General features: G+C 37.8%; 2 protein-coding genes across 9 annotated transcripts in view; one reads left to right on the forward strand and one right to left on the reverse strand.

Moving 5' to 3' along the window:
- ANGPT2 (angiopoietin 2) overlaps positions 1-15,547 on the reverse strand; it is a 49,272-nt gene extending 33,725 nt beyond the window's left edge. For both annotated transcript variants that reach the window (XM_075498056.1, XM_075498055.1), the window contains exon 1: positions 14,788-15,547. In XM_075498056.1, coding sequence (XP_075354171.1) covers positions 14,788-15,072 — 285 coding nt within the window. In that variant the 5' untranslated portion in view covers positions 15,073-15,547. The remainder of the gene's footprint in view (positions 1-14,787) is intronic.
- Positions 1-19,679, forward strand: part of MCPH1 (microcephalin 1) — a 139,708-nt gene that overhangs the window by 88,959 nt on the left and 31,070 nt on the right. The gene's annotated exons all lie outside the window — the stretch shown is intronic.

The raw sequence follows: 19,679 nt of genomic DNA on the forward strand, positions 1-19,679 counted from the left end.
AAAATTTTCTTGGGATGAGACTATCTTCTTGGATCCTATTGAACATGGATAACAGTGAAATGTAAGGTCATCTTTATAAAAAGAAGAAAACAGTGTCATTAAATACGTGAACACAACAGTTTCATCGCAGCAGTTCATATAGGCAAAATGAAGTATTTTACCTACGTATATATGCCACACGTGCTGCTTAATGTGCATGTATGTAATGAATGGAGCACAATATTGCCAGCCTCCCCATGTGTGCTTATATTTATACTTCCACATCACTGCAATGTGTTGGTGTTATGAAGACAAAATTAATGAAGTAAAAATTTCAACTTTGCAGACAGTTTTGTTCCCTTTAAAATGGCTTTTCATACTTGTTTTCACAGTCTATCAATGTTGCTACTGCTTAAAGTTAGAATAAAAATGGAAGAATCACTATCCCTTCCAAATCCATTTATCTTGACAGACCTAAGGGAACACATTTTTAAGGGCATTGAATCAATCCCCATCAATCAGACCTTAAGCTATTTTAAATTAGCTTTTAATAAAATAATATATTTTTTCTATGTTTTCTGAAAGTCAGTTATCAATTTTAGTAGCTTGTAACTTTTGGAAACAATTAGTACACTGCAGAAGAAAAAAGCAATTGTGTCTGGAAAAGAGACTTTTTAAATTGCCTTTTTTTTCTTTTTCTTTTTCTTTTCCTTGGGCAGGAAGTCCCTATGGACTATGTGTTGTTTCTCAAGGGAGGGAAAAAAATCTTTGGGGAATGTATATGGGAATGCTTGAGATGTCTCTATGCTATTAGCTTCTTACATGCCCCATCGAGCGTGTCTGCCTGTCCAGACCTCCAGCTAAGATTTTTCTCTTATCTCATTTTCCTGTCAGCAAACAAAAGGTGAAAGTAACATCATAAATGAATACTAGCTGAAAGTGAGCTGTGATTTATTGGAAAATATTCAACCTAAAATTGTGTAATAAAATACTAAAGGTTTAAATGCTAACTCTTAAAATAGTAAATACAGACTTTAAACTCAATTGTATGCAGGAGATGGTTCATTTAATGCCACTTGTGCACTAAATGAAAGCTTACCAACTTATTCTCATGTCTGATTATATCTCATTTAGAGGAAGCTGTTTGTTATGCTTTTATAATTTATACTTTCTAGCAGAAGGAAAAAATTCTCCCCTTAATTGGGAATAATCTACTTGAATAAAAACCAAATATTTCATTAATATAACATGAAACTAAATGCATGAAATGCCTTCATTGTCTGTGCAAATATTTATGAAGAATGACTTTCACTCTGTGTTCTTGACTGGAAGTGTTTTGTTCCTAATACTAAAAGGTATTACAGCATGATCATACTTTCTATTGTAGGTTTTGAACTAACTACAAAAGTTACAATCAAAATGATGACCTAGAAAAATCAAAAGAGTGCATAGGAAAAGGAAAGAGACTTTGAGAGCTGAAACTATCCCAAAGGCTATCTTAGAGTTGAGCTCCCACGATTCCAGACACTGAGCTTGTTTTGTACGTCATATCGTAGTACTGCTTTAACTGCGCATGCATTTTCACATGGTTTGTCACTTGGAGGATGACACAGGTTCTTTATACTATATATGATACATATACTTTATACGGTGCACAGATGTGCATTTTTTTAAGAGATGTAAATAAAATTGCAAATGAAAAATATTCTTGAGATTTCAAAAAAAATGTTGTTACTAGAAACTAAATAGTAGCCTTGACAAATCTTTTAATAGTCTATTTCTATATGGGTAAGGAAATAATTTAAAAGCAAAATTTAACAACCGTATCTTCAGAACTAAAACCAATTATATGGTGATTAACCATTCTCATTAAGAGTTAAGGATATTCATTAAGGCAGTAATCTAAGATTCTGAATCACCGTTTTTCACGATCACAGCTAAGTGGTATTTCTCTTAGAAATCAGGGAAGGAATTCATAAAGTTCCCATTAGTCTAAAAATAAAGAATAAATAAATAGTCTGAGTCATGAATGGCATTTTGCCGAAGTTCAGTAGCACTGAAGCCAGGAAGACAAGAAGCCAATGATGCTTCTGCCATTCACTGAAAGGAATATAAATATTCCTCGTTATGTGCAACGAGCCACCAACATTCAAAATTGGGATTTCTTATTTATGAACAGTATAAGAAATACTGCTAATTGATACTTGATTTTTAAATACTAGGTTATAGCATTGGGCTATAATTTCACAAATTGAATATTCAAACTTTTTGGAGACAAGCCTACATGTTTTCAGTCATATTTTGTACTTGCATGCTACCATCAGTGAATCAGACTGGTATAAGGCTGAGATTCTGCCCTAAAAAGCCCACATTTGAATAAACATGTGCTTAGATCTCAGATCTAAAGTAATCCTTTCCCATTTGCATATTTTTTCCATTGTGCTGAGCAACAGGCAGCTGAAATAAAAGCTGATGGTAGGGATACTTAAGACATTTTTCATGAAAGACAGTGGCTACATAGCCTTATAAACTTTACAAAGTTTTTAGCGAATTTATATCTGGCACAGATTTTTCTTAATATAAAACCATTTATCTTTTTTCTCTCAACTTACATTATCAAGTTAATTTTTTTATGAATTCCTCTTTCAACAGGACAGTGTATTTTACAGAATAGCTCATGATGTGGTGGAGCAAATCATAATGCAATTTTTTGAGGAAATATAAAGCAAATTCCTCTTTTCAAAATATGTTATTGGGGAAGTGAAAAAGAGCTAGGCATTCACAGTTCATTCTCAGCATTGCTTTCTAGGGAAGCAGTCATCTTGCATTCCACTTCCAACCAGAAGGAAGAATGATTCGGAGTTCAAGGATCAAACTAGTTAGGAAGCTGTGAACACAATTAGTCCCTTTTGTAAGCTATAAAACTGGGTGTCTCCTGTTTCGAAGCTGTGTTCACAGATCATCTTTCAGCATGAAAATTCATTAGATTTTTTTTTAAACTTCACAGATAAAGGAAACTGAAAGCATTTTGAATAGTTCTTAAACTTTGCAACATACCGGCTTCTAAATATAGTTTATGGAGCTTTCATAAGATTTTTTTCTTGAAGAAGAAGCCTCAATGATGATGCTACCAAGAGCGAACCAGTCATTTGAGCTGAAGGCCTGCCAATTTTTGAATGCTCAAGACTTCGAGACAGTACACGTCAGCTGCTGATTTCAGTTTTGAAGGACTGAACTTCTCTACTAAGAACTCAAGCACTGATTTTCCTGTACATTTGGGGAAAAAAAAAAAAGGTAATTTCCTCTCTTAAGTGCTGTAGTTCTTTTTTTAAGACATGCTGCATCTTTCTCTCCACTGTTTCCATTGCTAATAAGCTAGACAGACAGGGGAGATGGTGTGTCTGAAAAGCTGCTACATTTTCATCACCAGTCTGAAAATTCCGTGCTTGCTAGACCAGACCTGTCAGAGAACTTCCCTGAGGTTTCCAAAACACTGGGCGGGGGAAGCAGGACCCCAAAACCAAAATGGACTTGACTGTGACTACAGAAAGCACTAAGTGCTGCCTTAATTAAGGGAAGCTCAGGTGGTCACCTCTGCTTAGTTAAAAAACTGAGCATCTTGAATGCTCTTGTCAAATGCCACTTATTTATTTCCCTTTGCTATTCCATTAGCACGCACAGTTAAGAGTCTTTAAAGCAAAAGCTTCTGAGGAATTCCATGCTTGAAAGATAAAACAGGAAGCTACTGTGTTAAGAGTGGACAAACACAAATATTTGGAAATAAGATCAGCACATATAGGCAGCATATTGCAGAAACAAAATGTAGTGTGTGATGCAGAAAAAAAAAAATTAAAATATGTCATCCTGATAAAAAATACATTTTTCACCTCAATAGCTAGGATTATCCATCTAAAAGCAGGCAGTTTAGTTTGTTGGAACAGAACCAAGAAGAAAAGTCTTCCCATCCATTGCTTCCAAAAGTTCCTCTTTGGTGCCCCACAGAGCACTCAGGCCGTGATGGAAAGTCACCTCTCGAGCTGATTTCCAATCAGTGCTCCTGAAAGCCTGAAGCCAGGCAGCTGCCAGTTGGTGCCCTTCTACGAAGACCAGAAACTGGAGCCAGATCCATTCAAAACTAAGCTATTGGCATTGATTATAATAGAAGAGGAGAAAATCAGCAAAAATGGCTGAGAACCAAAGCTATGCACTATAGGATGGGTATTTGTCCCTGTCTGTCAAGATCTGATGGGACGGGCCACTGAAGAGGGAGACTTTTAAATGCAGTTTCAAGAGAATCCCTTGGATGCAAGACTCTGTTCTCAAGATGAGTAACCACATCTAGCAACAGAGAAAGTACAGTGTCATTGGTACTGCATGCAGCTAGCCAGAAAAAGAAGCTGTCTTAATACCCAGGAGAATATGCATGTAGGTGGGGGAACAACGAGGACAAAATAATCCAGAACTGAGAATCCTGAATGACAAGGGACGTAGAGAAAAGGGAGTTCAGACTGGACAGCCAGGAAGCTGAATGGTCTTAATGAAGGGAAAGAAGAAGGGGGAAAAAAAAGAACTGAATCTGTGTGAGCAGAATTTTAAAAATGGATGTGTCGGGGATAGGAATTCATAAAAGCAATGAGCTGCAAAAGGGGGCTGGAAGACTGATCTTAAAGCCAGCTGAGGGAAGGAATTGTCTGGTTGGCCTGAAGGTTAAAAAACATTGTGAAGTTAGAAGGAAATTCACCAAGGAAAATGATGAGTGCGAAGGACTTGACTGGATGAGACTCTTGGGAAATTTTATTCCCACATGGACTTGACAGGGACAAGAAAAGGAAAATGTGTGTTTCCTTGTGATTAAAATCATCACTCTTTTTTCTATTCCAATAGTATCCTTACTAGTTAGAGGTAGTCCACATGAAGTAAGCCTTAAAGCACGTCTGATTTATTGATTTACTCCATTATCAACTTCAAAGAGTTTAAAAAAAAAGAGTTTCACCTTTTGAGTCAAATGAGTTTTTAAATATATCAGATGAAATCTCAGTTTCACTAAGAAGTCAGTGGGAATTTTTCTACTTGCTTAGAGCAGAGCTAGGTTTTTGCATGCTGTTGTCAGAGCCTTTTTAAAATAATAAAGTTTAGCATAACAAAGAAGCTGAACTCAGGACATGGATAAGTTTTTTCTAGATGCAAGTCAAATAAACGTATGTGTCAGGGGTAAAAATTAGGGTATTATTAACTATACTTAAACTTTCTTCCATAGCTGATAAACTGTAGTTGTCCAAATCTCTGCTTGTATGTGGTAAGATTTCAACAGGGTCAGATTGTTTATATTTGTTGCAGTTTATACTCTTTCTAAGGGTTAGGTTATTAGTCTTGGGGTTTACCTTCTAGTTATTTGAACTTTGTTTCATCATGTCAGAGTAGTTTTCAGAAACATTCCCAGTAAGGCTCCAGTAGCAGTTACAACAGGGTTTTTTAATTTACTATTACTTTATAGGCAATCATTATATCTGACAGAAAATCTGGCATCAGGATGAAAGTTTGACATAAGTGAAAAACACTGGGATAGTTAATATAGTCAAATTTCAGACCTCATGCAAGGAAGTTTAGTTTTATTTAAGTCAATTCCTTAGAAGCAGAAAAATACAAGATTTTGTCTGGTTTTACTCATTCACTTAAGCTGTCTTTCGCCTACTTTATCCATTTTTTTAAAGTTGTATTAAGAAACTGGAAGTTGGTGTTCCCTTTGAGTAGTTGAATTACCCTATTTATAGGAAAGCTTTCTGAAAAGAAAAGCAAAACCATGGAAATTGTTTCATTAAGTCTTCACCAGGGAATTTTCTTGAATATTGAACTGTCTGAATGGACAGAATATTTGCTAATGCAATAGGAAAGTATGGCAAGCGTGTTTTCCATTGCTACATATATTTCAGTCTTGGATGTGCAGCTTTTTTGATGTTTGAATGTTGACTTTTTGCACAGTTGAGATGATTGTCAGTTGACAGCTGATACTGTGGAAAAATGAGGCTACTGCTTCTTGACCGATTGACACATTCTCCTTAAGGGGCTGGTTTATATTTCTCTTCAAAACTGTGGGTTTGAACTACTACCTTGCAGGTGCTTACACCTTGCAAATGGAAATTGGGGAGAAAATTGTACAGAAGCAGTTATACAGAACATAATGTTGTAGTTCAAAGGAAAGGACCTAAAGAAAGTATATGAAGTGTCTTAGTATGATCTCGACAAGTTCTTTGGAGGAAGATAAAATGATTTTTAGGTGCCAGCTATCAAAATTAAACCTCTGAGCTTACTCAAATACCTCAGTGTAAGACTATACATCAAATCATATGACGAAAGGCAGGTCTCCAGTACACTGACGTCGTATCATATGTAGGGGAGCTGCTGGTGGGGTAAGGGCTATGGCTATTGCCCAGGAAATGTCCTTTCCACTGAGCTGGGTGTCTCCCCATTCCCACACCCTGACAGAATGGAACAAAAGAGGCTTTTTCCTTCCAGGATCACGCACGTCAGGTGCAGGCCTGACACAAAAAGCAAGCATAGCGATGAAGCTGATACCGTGAGTACACGAGGTGAATGACTCTTAACGCTTGCAGCGTGAGAATGAACAGGTCTGCAAGCTGTTGTTTGGACGGGGCTTAATACACTGCTCAGTCATTTTTATACTAGAGATTTGAAGAAGACCGTACCATTTTTAAATGGATACAATCTTTCTTTCTCCAAAGATGAGAACTTTTAGCTTTTATCCCTGTCAAAAAGCTCTATTAAGCAGAGTGATAATTAAAGATCAAACATTTGCCTAGTGTGTTTTCATGTGGTTTTGACACTTTATTCAAAAAGCATACTAAAACATTGCTTCTGAAGTAGCTCAAATGATGACAACTGTGTGATTGATTATGCTGTACCACACCAGAATGCTCTACTATGCTAGTTTTGACTTTATACTGAATTACTCTGGTCCTCGTGTATGTTTTAGCACAGTTTTTGAAATGCACGTAGCTATTTCCAATTTCTTGATAATTACATTATTAAAAGGTACTACAGAGTCTAAAAATTTAATGCCTCTTAAAGAATTCTAGTTGCTAACATTGAGAGAGCTGTAATGTATCAAGCAAGGCTTTTTTTTCTCCCCTTCTGGAAACTTAAATAATAAGATGTTGTAGCTAGCTATTCAATAAAATAGTCTGTAAGCTCTCAGCTGTGTTACCACAACACACTGACTTTAATCCCTGACCAAAATCAATGATAGAAAGGTGATATGTTGTTCCCCAGAGGATAAAGGTACGCTATATAGTTTCCTTTTTTTTTAAGCTCTGTCATGATGCTTGAGACCCGAATACAAATACAAAACTGAAAATATTATTTTTTCCCTACAGTATTAAAGGGAGTCAGAGCAAAGTTAGAACATTATATGCCTCTTGGGTTTAAGAGGAATCTCTAGAGACAGCTGAATTGGAAAGAAAGTTGCTGTCATCTAAGAATTCTGAAGTATTCACTCATCTAGAGAGGGAAATGTTTCACTCCTTACAGCTTTTGTGAGTAATGTAACTCTGTGAAGAATACTAGATTTCCATCCATACTTTCACTAACAGAGAGAGAACTTAATGGAGAGAAGGTTGCATATTCTATCAGCCTTCTCTTTTTAGCAGGAAGACCTTGTAATGACCTCAGTAGGCTCCTGGAAGTTTATTAGATAAACTGATAAAGCTTTGTATGGGAGGTATAAAGACAGCAGAAAAGTTCCTATAGCTTCCCTCTCTCTGTCCAGACTAAATCATAATGTGCTGGAAGTTGGAATGAGAACAGGTATCTCCTAATCATACAAATTGCAGGATACATTTGCTGAGCTTTGTGAACAACATCTTAATTTTAGGGTTAACCTGTTCCACAAACAGATAAAAACTAATAGGATTTCAGTAATTATTTGGAACGTAGTAAGCATTTTTTAAAATAAGGGCATTTAAGGAGCAGTAATGTATTTTCCTAGGCAGCTTGAAAACTGACACAGTGAGTGTTTGCAGAACTATTTAGGTGTGGGGGGTTTTTTATACAAAACATGGATCTGGATTTTGTAACCTGAAGAATTCTTTAACATTTCCTCTGAGCTTGGTTTACTTGGAATAGACTTTAGGTTCACCAAACAGTATTTCTTTTATCCTCAGTAGAGAAGAAATAAAATTATTTTTTTCCTCTGCCCCATTTCCTAGAGATACATCTGTTAAAGGAAATGAAATGATCACAGTATTTCCAGTTGTAAAGCACTTTTTAACTTTTTGTGTGTGTGTGAGGTTATTTGGTTTAATTTGTTCCACTGTGGAATGTCCTGTATCTCTAAGGCATTTCTAAGTATTAAATTACTGTGCCATACCTTTTTTTCCCCCCGAGATGCTTAGCCCTATGAAATTATCTGATGATCCTATTATTTTTTTCACCTGTAATTTATATTTGGCTAGTCTGAGAAATTCAAAGAATAAAATGGCAGATAAAATTGTCTGTGCTTTTTTCTGAAACTTGTTATTCAGTGCTATAGAAACTCTCCTTTTCTTGAAGGTTATATTGATACTTATGGTCCACTGATAAATTGTTTTCTCAGTGGTTTAGCTTTTATTACCACTAAGAGATTTCCTAGTGAGAGCATTTGGACTACCAAAACATTTTCTGTGTGTGACATCCTTGTTTCATATACTAGTACGTACATGAAATATTTTTTTATTCAAGAGACATCTTCTCCCATTTTCCCTTCTGCAGTCTGTACGGGTATCCTTAAGGCTCCCATCAGTATCTTATTGCTAACTAGATGCCAGATCCTTTTTTATCTGAAGTACAACTTGCATCTTCTGTTCCAGGAAGAATTTTTTTATAATAAGGGTGATGAGACACTGGAAGAGGTTGCCCAGAGTTGTGGATGCCCCATCACTGGAAGTGTTCAAGGTCAGGTTGGATGGGGCTTTGAGCAACCTGATCTGGTGGAAGGTGTCCCTGCCCCCTGGACTGGACTTGATGATCTTTGAAAGTCCCTTCCAACCCCAACCGTTCTGTGATTCTATGATTCTGTCAGGATGTGGGAATGGGGAGACACCAAACTCTATGGAAGGGCCATCAGTCCCGATTTGACTCTTGTACCTAAGCTGTTTTAACAAGTGGGAAGCATAATGTTTATCTATATACTCATATCACATTTGCAGCCTAGCCCACATTTCTACTTTCTACCTATTGTCTCTTGATTCTGAGGCTTACAGACTTTAGTGCCAAAGTAGCATGCCAGGATGAGGGCTGTTCAGCATGCTAGCTTTTGCAACTTCTTCAGCAAAGCTGATAAATCTGCCTCTTCAAGGGGGATTTCTTTTAAGTTTTCCATTCCTCTATTTCTCTCTCTTCCAGGCTGAAGAGACAGACTGAACTTACTCTAGGGAGCTAATTAAGATAGACTGAGTCATCTGATGAAACTCTGGGTTTGCTAAGCTCCAGAGAAGGATCCAAGAGTGGCACCTCTCTGTTGTAGACCCTAATCTAAGGTCTGAGACTATGTCTTCTAAATCAGTTGGCAGCATTTTGCATACCTAGCCCTATAATAAGGGTAATGGTGGAGGAAGACGGTCTTACTTTGCCCCCATCCTGACTTTAAGCCAAAGCTATGTAAAATCCCATGAAATAACAGATGCAACAGGAGGTTCTTGCATTAAAGTATGTAAAAGGCTGTTAAATAAATAGTGGTTTACTAAGCTGCCTTGGTTTACTGTAAGAAGTATTGTAAATCAAATAATGTAGAATGTGGTATATTTTCAAAACCACAAATACTGTAGTATGAAAAGGACAGTATAATACAGTCACTGAAGATACTAGATGTCATACTTTGAAGGTTAGAAATGGGTATCTGTGTCTTCTGGGCAAAATTCCATTCTAAGCAATACATACATGATAGCTTCTTTCTTGTGATTAGGAATCAAGCAAATTATATTGGTTGTTTCCCTTGGTAAATTATGGGGAGATGCACGTTATTGAATTTGTTCATAATTATCAACAAAAGAGGAGCAGTAACAAGATAATCGTCTGTAAAAGAAACACCATTCTGAACCTCAGACTCTCTGCAAAAGTTTCTAAGATATTCTAAAGGTTATGCTGTTAACGTTTGTATGCTAAGTGGGTATGCAAACAAAAAGGACTGGAAACTGTCAACTCAAGCATCTCCAGGCTCATTTCCTATATGTACACTTGAAGAAAGAAGAAAAAGAAGAAAAATAAAGCACTTGATGTCAATAATTAATGGAGAAAGTCTCCCAATTTGCCGTTTGGACCAGTCAAAGATAAGTTTATGATTATATTAATAACAAACAAAGTACATGAAAATATATCTTGAATGCTAGTAAGAGACTGGTTCAGTAAAACAAGCCTCTATCACATTTTTTACTGGTAACATCTTGGAGATGGCGAGCTCTCAACTTCAATTTTGTCTTGTAGATTTGTACAAGAAAATCTCTAGTCCTCTTTGTTGATTTTGTGCAATTTCATACCTGTATCACCAATTTGGTATTTGTGGAATGATGCAGAAATAGTCTTTACAACGTACTTTTTAAACACATGCAAAAGTGTCATTTCAAATCTTTTCACAGAAATTTATCTACAGGAGATATAACAATAAACTGCATAGTCAGATCATTTAAAGTAGCGTGGAAACTTTATCCGATAACATGTACTAATCTGAAAGTAAAAAAGCATTTTCTTTTGGGTCCTGCCAGTACTCTTTTGCTGAGCAAATACATAGCTGATAGACAGAAACAAGCACTTTTCACAATAAGTGAAAACAGATGCATTACTTAAGAAAGGAATGCAGCTCTTGATTCAGAGTCAGAATCATCTCTTGCGTACTTCAGAATCCAACACTGTACCACATATTTGTCCTTGTCCGTTGCGTGCAGATGGTTTTGGATGACAGCATGTCAGAATATCTTTTTGTATTTGAGATATGAAGTTTAGTACAAGTATGACAATAATTATAACCTTTCATTGGTAATTACTCATCAAAAATTATAAGCATTCATTCCTGTACATCTTAAAACATCTGATTTTGTTGTGCTTAGAGACGAAATACATTTGACAAAGGGTTTTTAGCTTCCAGGATAACAAGACAAGGAAAAATGAATCTCATTTCAGAGTATCCAGATACTGCATCTCTTATCAGCAAAGTGTCCCCCTCCCAGTCTGCTGGGGTGGTTCAGGATGAAGTTCTGGTCTTAGGCTTAAATGTTGACTCCTGGCACAGACTTTTATTTTCTAGTCTTTTGATTTGCTGATAAAGTACAAATAAATTACCTATATTCCATATGCTATAATCAATCTGATCATACATTGTTTTCAAATGTTGTACTAAGAAGTAAATTCAAGTTCCCGTTCAGTTATCTCAATGTCTTAATACCTGAAAAAAAAGTGCAATTCCTTGAGTAGAAAGGCCGTGATCCAAATGGTAAAGCTGCCATTAATTAAGATAGAGATTTGTTTAATTGTGGAACTTAAGGGAATTGCCTGTCTTCTAGGAATATCTGAAAAACTGATTTTGGTTTTATATTAAAAAAAATTCCAAAGTATAATAGCCAACATACATGTCTATATCTAAAATTTCCAGTCTTGTTTCTCAGCTGTATACCAATCTGCTATCCTCTCAAATTAATTGAAAATCTTGTTATTGGGAGGTTTGTTCTCCCTGCCCACACACGCATTAAAAAAAATCTTACACTTCAATATACAAATTGATCCCAAGGTAGGGAGAGTCAAAGAACGTTCATTTCAGGTATGTTGCTGCACAGTTGGTCTAGGGTTTTGGTCTTTGCTCTACAGCATCGCTTACTGGCTTCCTGCTAACCACTGGATTAGGTGGAATAGTGGTTTGTTCTGGTATGTCATCTGAACGCTTAAACATAATCTACTTTTGAAAAGACATTACAGTTTTATGTATGGTATGTATGGTAGTAGCATAAGGCATTAATACAGTTCAGACCAAAAAAACTGTGTTTTCATGAAGCAGCAATTTGTAGCTATTGTAGCACAAAGTGTTCTGCTCCCTATGCAGGAGCAGATCAGAAAAGAACCTGGACCTACGTAACTCATTTTCTTCCCATTGTGTTTGTCCATTAACCAGATGAAGCGCACACTTCCCATGCTGTTCCATTCATACAGCCTAGGGTTCATTCAGAAACAGAATGTTTCCTTTAGTTGATGGATTAAAGGCAGGAGGGGGGGAGGAGTGTAAAAATGTTTTGGGATGTGCAATACTTCAGGAACAGCGTCTAAAGGTTGATTCACGCTAAAAGGTTGTAATGCTTTTTTTTTTTTACACGACTTCAAAACAAAACAGGTGCTGCCTCTTAAATGAGCAAAAATAGCTTTAAAAAAGCAAGACCTAAAGCAATTTTTTGTGCAATTTCTGAGAAGTTAATGTCAGGTTATTTTTTAGATCAGTCTTACATTACACTTTCAATACGGTATAAAAACTAAGTGAACAAATTTTTTTTCGCCATGCCTTGATTAATCTAGTATTATATTTTCATAAGTTGAAATATGAACCTAGGAAAGCGTATTAGTGACCTTAAAAAACCAGCAAGTAAACTCAGTAAGCAACTTTAAAGGTTATTGTTTGCTTTTCATCTTCACTTGCAAACCAGGTGTCTCTAGCAAAGCAAATCTGAGGAAAAGCTACTTTTGTTGGAGTCTCTTTGTGAACAAAACAGATGACATAAAGAGCAGGTGTTAAAATAGTGAAAAAGGCAAACAGCAGTTATTTTACAGGATGTTTAGCTGTGGAACAGCTAGGAAAAGATCTATTCTAAAGCATCTTATTTGGAAATCTTTGCTCAAATAGAAGAAACATTTCTCTGTCTTGTAAAACAGAAAATCTGCCTTTTGATCCCCCAAAGAATGGGTTAGATATACTTATCCTGTTCCTCTTGTAACTGATTTCCCAGGGACGGACAGGAAAAAGCAGAGTTTTTACTAAATAAGGATGCTGGAATTTGCTTACTGGTTTCTGTTTACCTGATGCCACTTACGATACTGTGTTTGCCTACTTAAGTGGCATTTAGCACTGGAGTCCTGTGTGTGATTTTACTATTTATGTTAGGAAATTGCTTAGCAGCTGGGTAGATTAGACTGTTTTACTTTGTGTGTTTTTCATCCTGCATTGCACATCTGTTAATGTTGGTCTTAACATTACAATAGTGAGCACTGTAAATTAATAAGTAGAAAGGTAAGCATGTGGAGGGAAGTATGTTTGCCTGTGAGATTAAAAAACCAAAAGCTACTGAACTGACATTATTTGGGCGTCTAAATTAAGCATCCTAAGCCCATAAAGACAGATTTAGAGGCCCACACTGCAGCCTTCAAGTGTAAGCATTTTGGATTTAACCTTCAAGGTTCATTTTCAGGTAGATGAAAACACTATGCTTTCTGCTTTGAAGTGTGACTTCTGTTTCTTACACGCACAAATTCTCCAGCAGGTTCCTTTGATGGTATCATGCTAGTTCTGTAACTTTGTAACTGATGAGAGACGTGAACCCTAATGCAGAATTATTTTATAGTCATGTAAGCTTAGAATAAAGAATTGGCTACTCATTGTAGACAATTGTGAATTCTCTCCATTTGCAACAAATATTTCTTTCTTTATGAAAAAAACCCTTATGGCATCACTTGAACACTTATTTGGAGCCATTATGTCAACTGCTCAGTTAAGTCCTCAAAATATTTATTGCTTAGAAGATAGGCATCTTGGTATGAGACATAAAGACTCATACATTTACTATCCAGTTAAACTATGCTATCACACTTTTTCAGGTACCAGTGAAGTAAAGGTTTATTAAACCAAAATCTATTGAACTGTAATGGTATACAGCATGGGTATACATACACAAATGTATGTATGGTATACCACAAATGGTATACATACACAAATGAGTTTTATAGAAACTCATTTGATTAGAATCAAGTGAGTTTCTGTAAAAATGGGGAATAGTGATCAGGTTTGTTCTCCAGTAATATTAAGAACCTATGCAGTACACATTTTTTTCTGTTTTTTCAGGTATAATTTTACAAGTGTTGCCACTTTGGCAATAAACATGTCATTTTCCCTTAGTTCCAATGGAGTTGCATTAAAGGAAGCTGTGTGGCATCTGCAACACCTTTTCCAGAATATTTTTCCCTTGAATATCATATATTTGAGTGGAAACGTTACAGGATGCAAAGGATATCCGCTAATGAACTTTCTTGAAATTCTGTCACTTCACTCAGCTAATTTCACTGCAAGTCAGACTTGCAGTCCTTGCGTAGAATTACAATTCTTTATCAGCGGGTCTTAATATGTTAATTTCTGCATGCAAGTTTTGAAAGCAAAATATAACATTTTGCAAACATGCCTCGGATTAAGGTACATTCTATATTCTTTAAATAGAGATACAATAGCCCTTGTCAGTTAATTATAAATTAGTAGCTGGTTCTTTCATGTCAGAAATTTCAGACATGCTCGCAGTCTGCCTGCAAATGTAATTACTATTTGTCCAAGCAACTCAAATGTAATGACAAACTTTAAGGCACGAGCTCTGCACAACAGTGCGGTTCTCTGTTCCTTTCCAGACAGTCAAATTATGTTCTCAGACTTCAAAACAACTTTTTGATTGAAAGGTAATTCCAAAATTTAGTTTAGATAATGCATTTTGTGAATTTAGAAGCTGTCAGAAGAAAAGAACACAATGAAATAGCTAACAAGGAACCGTAAACCAGATTTTTAGAATCGAAGTGATGTTATCCTACCTTCATTAGCCACTGAGTGTTGTTTTCCATGATGTTTTCAAGTAGTTGCAGTCTTTGAACAGAATCATCATAGTCTAAAGGTGCATCCCTCTGCACTGCGTTGGACACGTAAGAAGTAGAAGATCGGCAGTTGTCCGTCTCGGGCAAAAGGAAGGTATAGCTGCATGACCCGTGCTGAACCTGGTACTGCTTCTTGCCTATCGTCTCCATGCTCTTACTAAAGGAGTTGTACCCCGAGGCTAAGAAAACACTGCAGCCCCAAAAGAAGTAAACAGTCAGCTGCATTTTAATTCCTGCGGTAACCCGGCGAGCCTAGAGTGCTGTCGTGCGCTAGCGAGAGCCCAGACCTAGTTAACCTGCGCTGAAATTGCGTGCTCCGCTGCCATGTGCCGTCTGAATGAGGGCTGGGCTTTTCTCCCGTCCTGGCTGCGACCTGGCAGCCTGCCGTCTTCCCCCCGCCGCCGGGCCTGAGCTGTCAGATGCGGAAAGCAAAAGCTGAAGCTGCGGGATCCGGCCCGCAAGCCGCGAGGCTTTCTTCTCCTCGCCCGCGTCAGGGCTGCGCGGCCTCGGTGCCCGAATCAATCACTTTCCTTCCCTTATATGATAAGTTGATAAGAGCAGGCAGACATGTGGAGCGGAGCTGCTCCTCCCTCCCGGCTCCGCCAGTGCCTTCCTGCGGGGGGGGGCATTTGCAGAGCGGGGCTGCAGGGAGAGCGCCCGCCCGGGCGCGGAGCGGCGCGGAGCGGCGCGGCCGGGGCTACGCGGGGCGGCGCGGAGCTGCCGGGGCTTGCGCGGGGCGAGAGGAAACCCCGGGGAGGAGCCGGCAGCAACAGGACCCCTGCGAATGCCTGCAGCACGGCTCCAATTAAGAATTTCCAAGCCTGAGCAATCAGTTCCGATAGCCTCCAACTATGCTTGTAAATTATTTGTGGTGGTAATCATTTTTAAACGCTGACCAAAAAAAAAAAAAAAAGTTCCGGGGCTTGTTTGTTCTTCTTAAAGAATCTATTTTTTTTTTTAAATGCGCTGAACCAAGATGCAATTTCGTTGGTGTTTAATGCATTGTATAATTACAGGGAAAGACACTGTCCTAAGCATACAAAAGCAGGCTTGGGCACGTCCTTGCAAAGAGAACAAGAGAGGGGGTGTAATTAAAAGTTTGCAGTTGAACACAGACTTTGTATTTTACTGACTCCCTCAGATGAACATTCATTTTTAGGCATGTCTTTCAAGAGTTAAGCGTTTTCAAGCTTTTTTTTTAAATTTTATTTTAAAGCTTTTTTGTCTGTATTAAACGGCTAACTTTGGAAGTGCTAACATTAGCAAGAGTTACAAATCACAAGTCAGCTGGAACTGGAAGAGGGAGTAACTCTCCCGAGGCAGTGGCAGTAAGGCATGCCTCAGGAAGTGGCATGGCTGAATAGCAGTTACCCGCTCAGCTTGCACTAGCCCAACTCCGTGCCCTTGGAAGTGGGAAATGCCTGTAAAAGGTGAGGGAAAAATCTAATAAAGTAAGTATTTGAAACGTATGTGTAAGAGTAAAAAGGAGCTTCCCCCTACTTCCCACTCCCATGTTCTCTGCGTTGATCAATGATCTTGAAAAAGCAGAAAATTACTAACCAACTTACCAAACCCTGGGAAAGAGTTGATTCCACTGAAATTTTGGAAAAGTTTACTTCTCTGTTTTAGAAAATGTCTTCTTGAAACCAGCATGATAGGATACTGACTCCTGAAGACAAACTGCCTGAGAGTTTTGCTTCATCTGGATCTGGAAGCTATAGATTTTTCTTAATTAAAATAAACAAAGGGAATGCCATGCTAGTCAAACTAACATGAATTACAGACCAAAGTTTCTCTTATATGAGTAAAATCCCAGAGTGCCTCGGGATCTCTTAGGACAGACTTTCTTACACAACTTGCTATATTTCACATAGTGTATCAATGTGGCTTTTACTTTTTAAATCATGGAAGTTGTGTTCAGGGGTTGTCAAAAATAGTCGTAGCAGCTAAAATGCATGCCTTACATTGTTGGAAGCTGTTGGGATTTCTTTGCATACTACATAGTTACCTCTGGAAAGGAAAATCTCCAGAATTCAATTCCGGAGACTTCCAGAAAGGTTCTAATTATAGTGGGACTGTGACCTGTGGAACCAATTTGTCAGATTTTTTTCCTGTGGAGTATTCATCTGCCATTGTTCATCCTTCCAGCCAGAGGAAATGGAGGAATATGTTTGGAACTTGGGATACAGTCAAGATTACTTTCTACAAAATGTACATATTTGGAGGGTTTGACATATAAATTGTGCATTCTCCATCCCTTCAACTTTGTATTGCAATAGCAAAGCAAATTAATGTGACAGCTACCTGCATTGTTAATGAAGTTTCAAAAGCTTTTTGTACACTGATTTCTACTTTTCAATGTATTGAAGTCTTTGAAAGACCGTTTAATTCCATGTGAATAACAGTCTTTTGCAAGGTAGTTGAGAAACCTACTATTATCCAATGAAGACAGCACGTAGCATTAGATTTATACACTACCCGGTGTGAAGCATTTCTAGGTATCTAACCAGACATTCAAATTCAATACTTTCTGTTATTTGAGTATTTTTAATTAATTTGCTAAGTTAAATGAGAATTTCCTATTATGACTTGTACTTGTCCTTAAATTGGTCTGTTCCCTGCTTGCTTTTCCTCTCACAACTAGCCCCAAAAATATAGGGACCCTTAATAGAGTAGTGCTGAAAATAAGATTGCTCCAGCCCTGAAAGTATCTGTCTCCTAGTGAGGAAGAACTGGAGGATAATCTTATTTTTTCTGATTATATTTTCATGGATTTTTTTAATCCTTTGGCTAGATATTAAAGGTAAAGATGAGACTGACCAGTGTAGTCTCTTAGAAGTTTTCTTTTTAATTATTAGACCTCTACTCAAGGAACTGTACATATATAAAAGGCAAGATTTAAGGGATGCTGAGAATTCATTAGACAGGATCTCCATGAGAGGCATGATTAAATCAATAGTTTTTGAGTTGCTATGAAGCTTACCATCTCTATGCCACACTAGTGAGTCAGGTCACCAATGTAATCTGGCAACTCAGTTTTGCTGGGGTTTTGAGGAGAGACTGGAGCGTCTTTAAAGGTTTGAAGTGGAGTCTGTTTTCCTTTAGGAAAGGCCGATGCATGACCCCAGGAGGCCCTTGAGCCGTAATGGGGCCAGGAACAAAACTGAACTTGGAGGCTGCCTAACAAGGCTTGCTGTATCTTGGACCTCCACTAGGGAGAACTGTGGTTGTATGAATACTGGAAAGAGAAACTAGTTCACCTTTTACGGGTTTTTTGGCTGGGTTTGGTTTTTTGTGGGGTTTGGTTTTTTTTTTTTTTTTGAATGAATGAATGAATGGCCAGTTGCTATGGCAGCTGTCAGCAGTTCAGGGAAAAGGTATGGAAAGTGCAGGTATTATTCTGAGAAGTGACAACAAATTACTATTGGAAGACCCTTACCAACGCAGCAGGCCCCACCAGTTAGCTACTCCGCTGTGCTTCTCATCCAGCTCTTGGAGGTTCACCATGGTAATGTTTTCCCCAGCTTGTCCTTGATACTTCCAGGCTGCAGGGGCAATAACTGGAATACAACCCCCAACACACACACATAACTGAGGGAGGATTTTGCTGTTTCCCCATCTGGGTCCAATGGACTCACATTGCTTTAATGAAGTGCTCTTTCCCACTGCCCAGGAAAGTCAGTGAGTGTTCACCTTGCCAACAAAATAAATATACATCCCTTTAACCCTTCACTACAGGATAGTGCCGTATTTGGTGCATCTTTTGGAGCATTTGATTGTGATCCTTCACCCTTTCTATCCCTTTGGGAGCAGCTTTCCCAGCTGTGGAGGAGGAAGTGGTCTTCTCTGCCTCCCCAGGGAGTCAAAGCCAGTCAGAGTTCAGGGGGAAAGAAAGTAGTAACAGCTAAATTTAGAAAACTGGTGTAAAAAGTAAGGCAAGTTAAATACATTTTTGTCCTTGAAAACTGAGGAGGAGGAAGGAAGATGCCTGAATGCAGCCTTTTTACTGAGCCTCAGAGGCATAATAAGAAGTGTGCTTGCAGGGCAGGGCTTATTCCAGAAAAGCTGAATGACAGAGAAGATCTGTCTCCCGTCAATTATGAGAAGGAACTTCTCATTGTTAGACATGTTGAAGTAGGAAGGAATTTAAATAATTTGGCATGGAATCTTACATATGCCAGTATTGAAATTGAGTAAAAAGTTATAATTCAGACCAGTTGCTTCCTCTCAGTGTTTTTTTCATGTTCATTGTTCTCTTCATCTTTTATTTCTGCTGTCGATATGGAGTGGCATGTTTGCATTCATAATACATTTATTCTGCAAACTGAAAAACTGAGGCTGCTTAGCCTGTGATTTCCTGCTTGCTTTATAGGTGAGTGACACTATTTGACATAAAATAGCAAATAGTGGCTTGATATATTTAAAGTACAAATTAGACCTTTCCCTTTTTAGAAAGGAGATACCCACACTACAGAACTCACCTTATAAGAAGAGCTGAAATGTATATTTTGTCAAAATGAAACAGTTAGAACGTTTTGCCAGATGTGTTGCAGGCAATTTCCTTTCCTGGGAAACAGTAAATTCCCTTACTCAGCCGATCCTGTTTTTATTCCATACAGCATATGACTAAGCTGCTTTGAGAGAGATGCCTGAATACCACTAACATTATCTCTCCAATTATCATTTTACTTACAGCTGCATAGCTTCTGTTTGACAGGCAAATACAGAGATCTCGTGAGATCTCTGATAGAAAAGGAAGCATAAAAGTTTTTGAGGTAATGTAAGAAAATGTTGACTTGGCTTTAGTCTGCTATCTGCAGACTTTGCCACCT

The sequence above is a fragment of the Mycteria americana genome, chromosome 3 (genome assembly GCF_035582795.1).
Source record: "Mycteria americana isolate JAX WOST 10 ecotype Jacksonville Zoo and Gardens chromosome 3, USCA_MyAme_1.0, whole genome shotgun sequence".
Lineage (NCBI taxonomy): Eukaryota > Metazoa > Chordata > Aves > Ciconiiformes > Ciconiidae > Mycteria > Mycteria americana.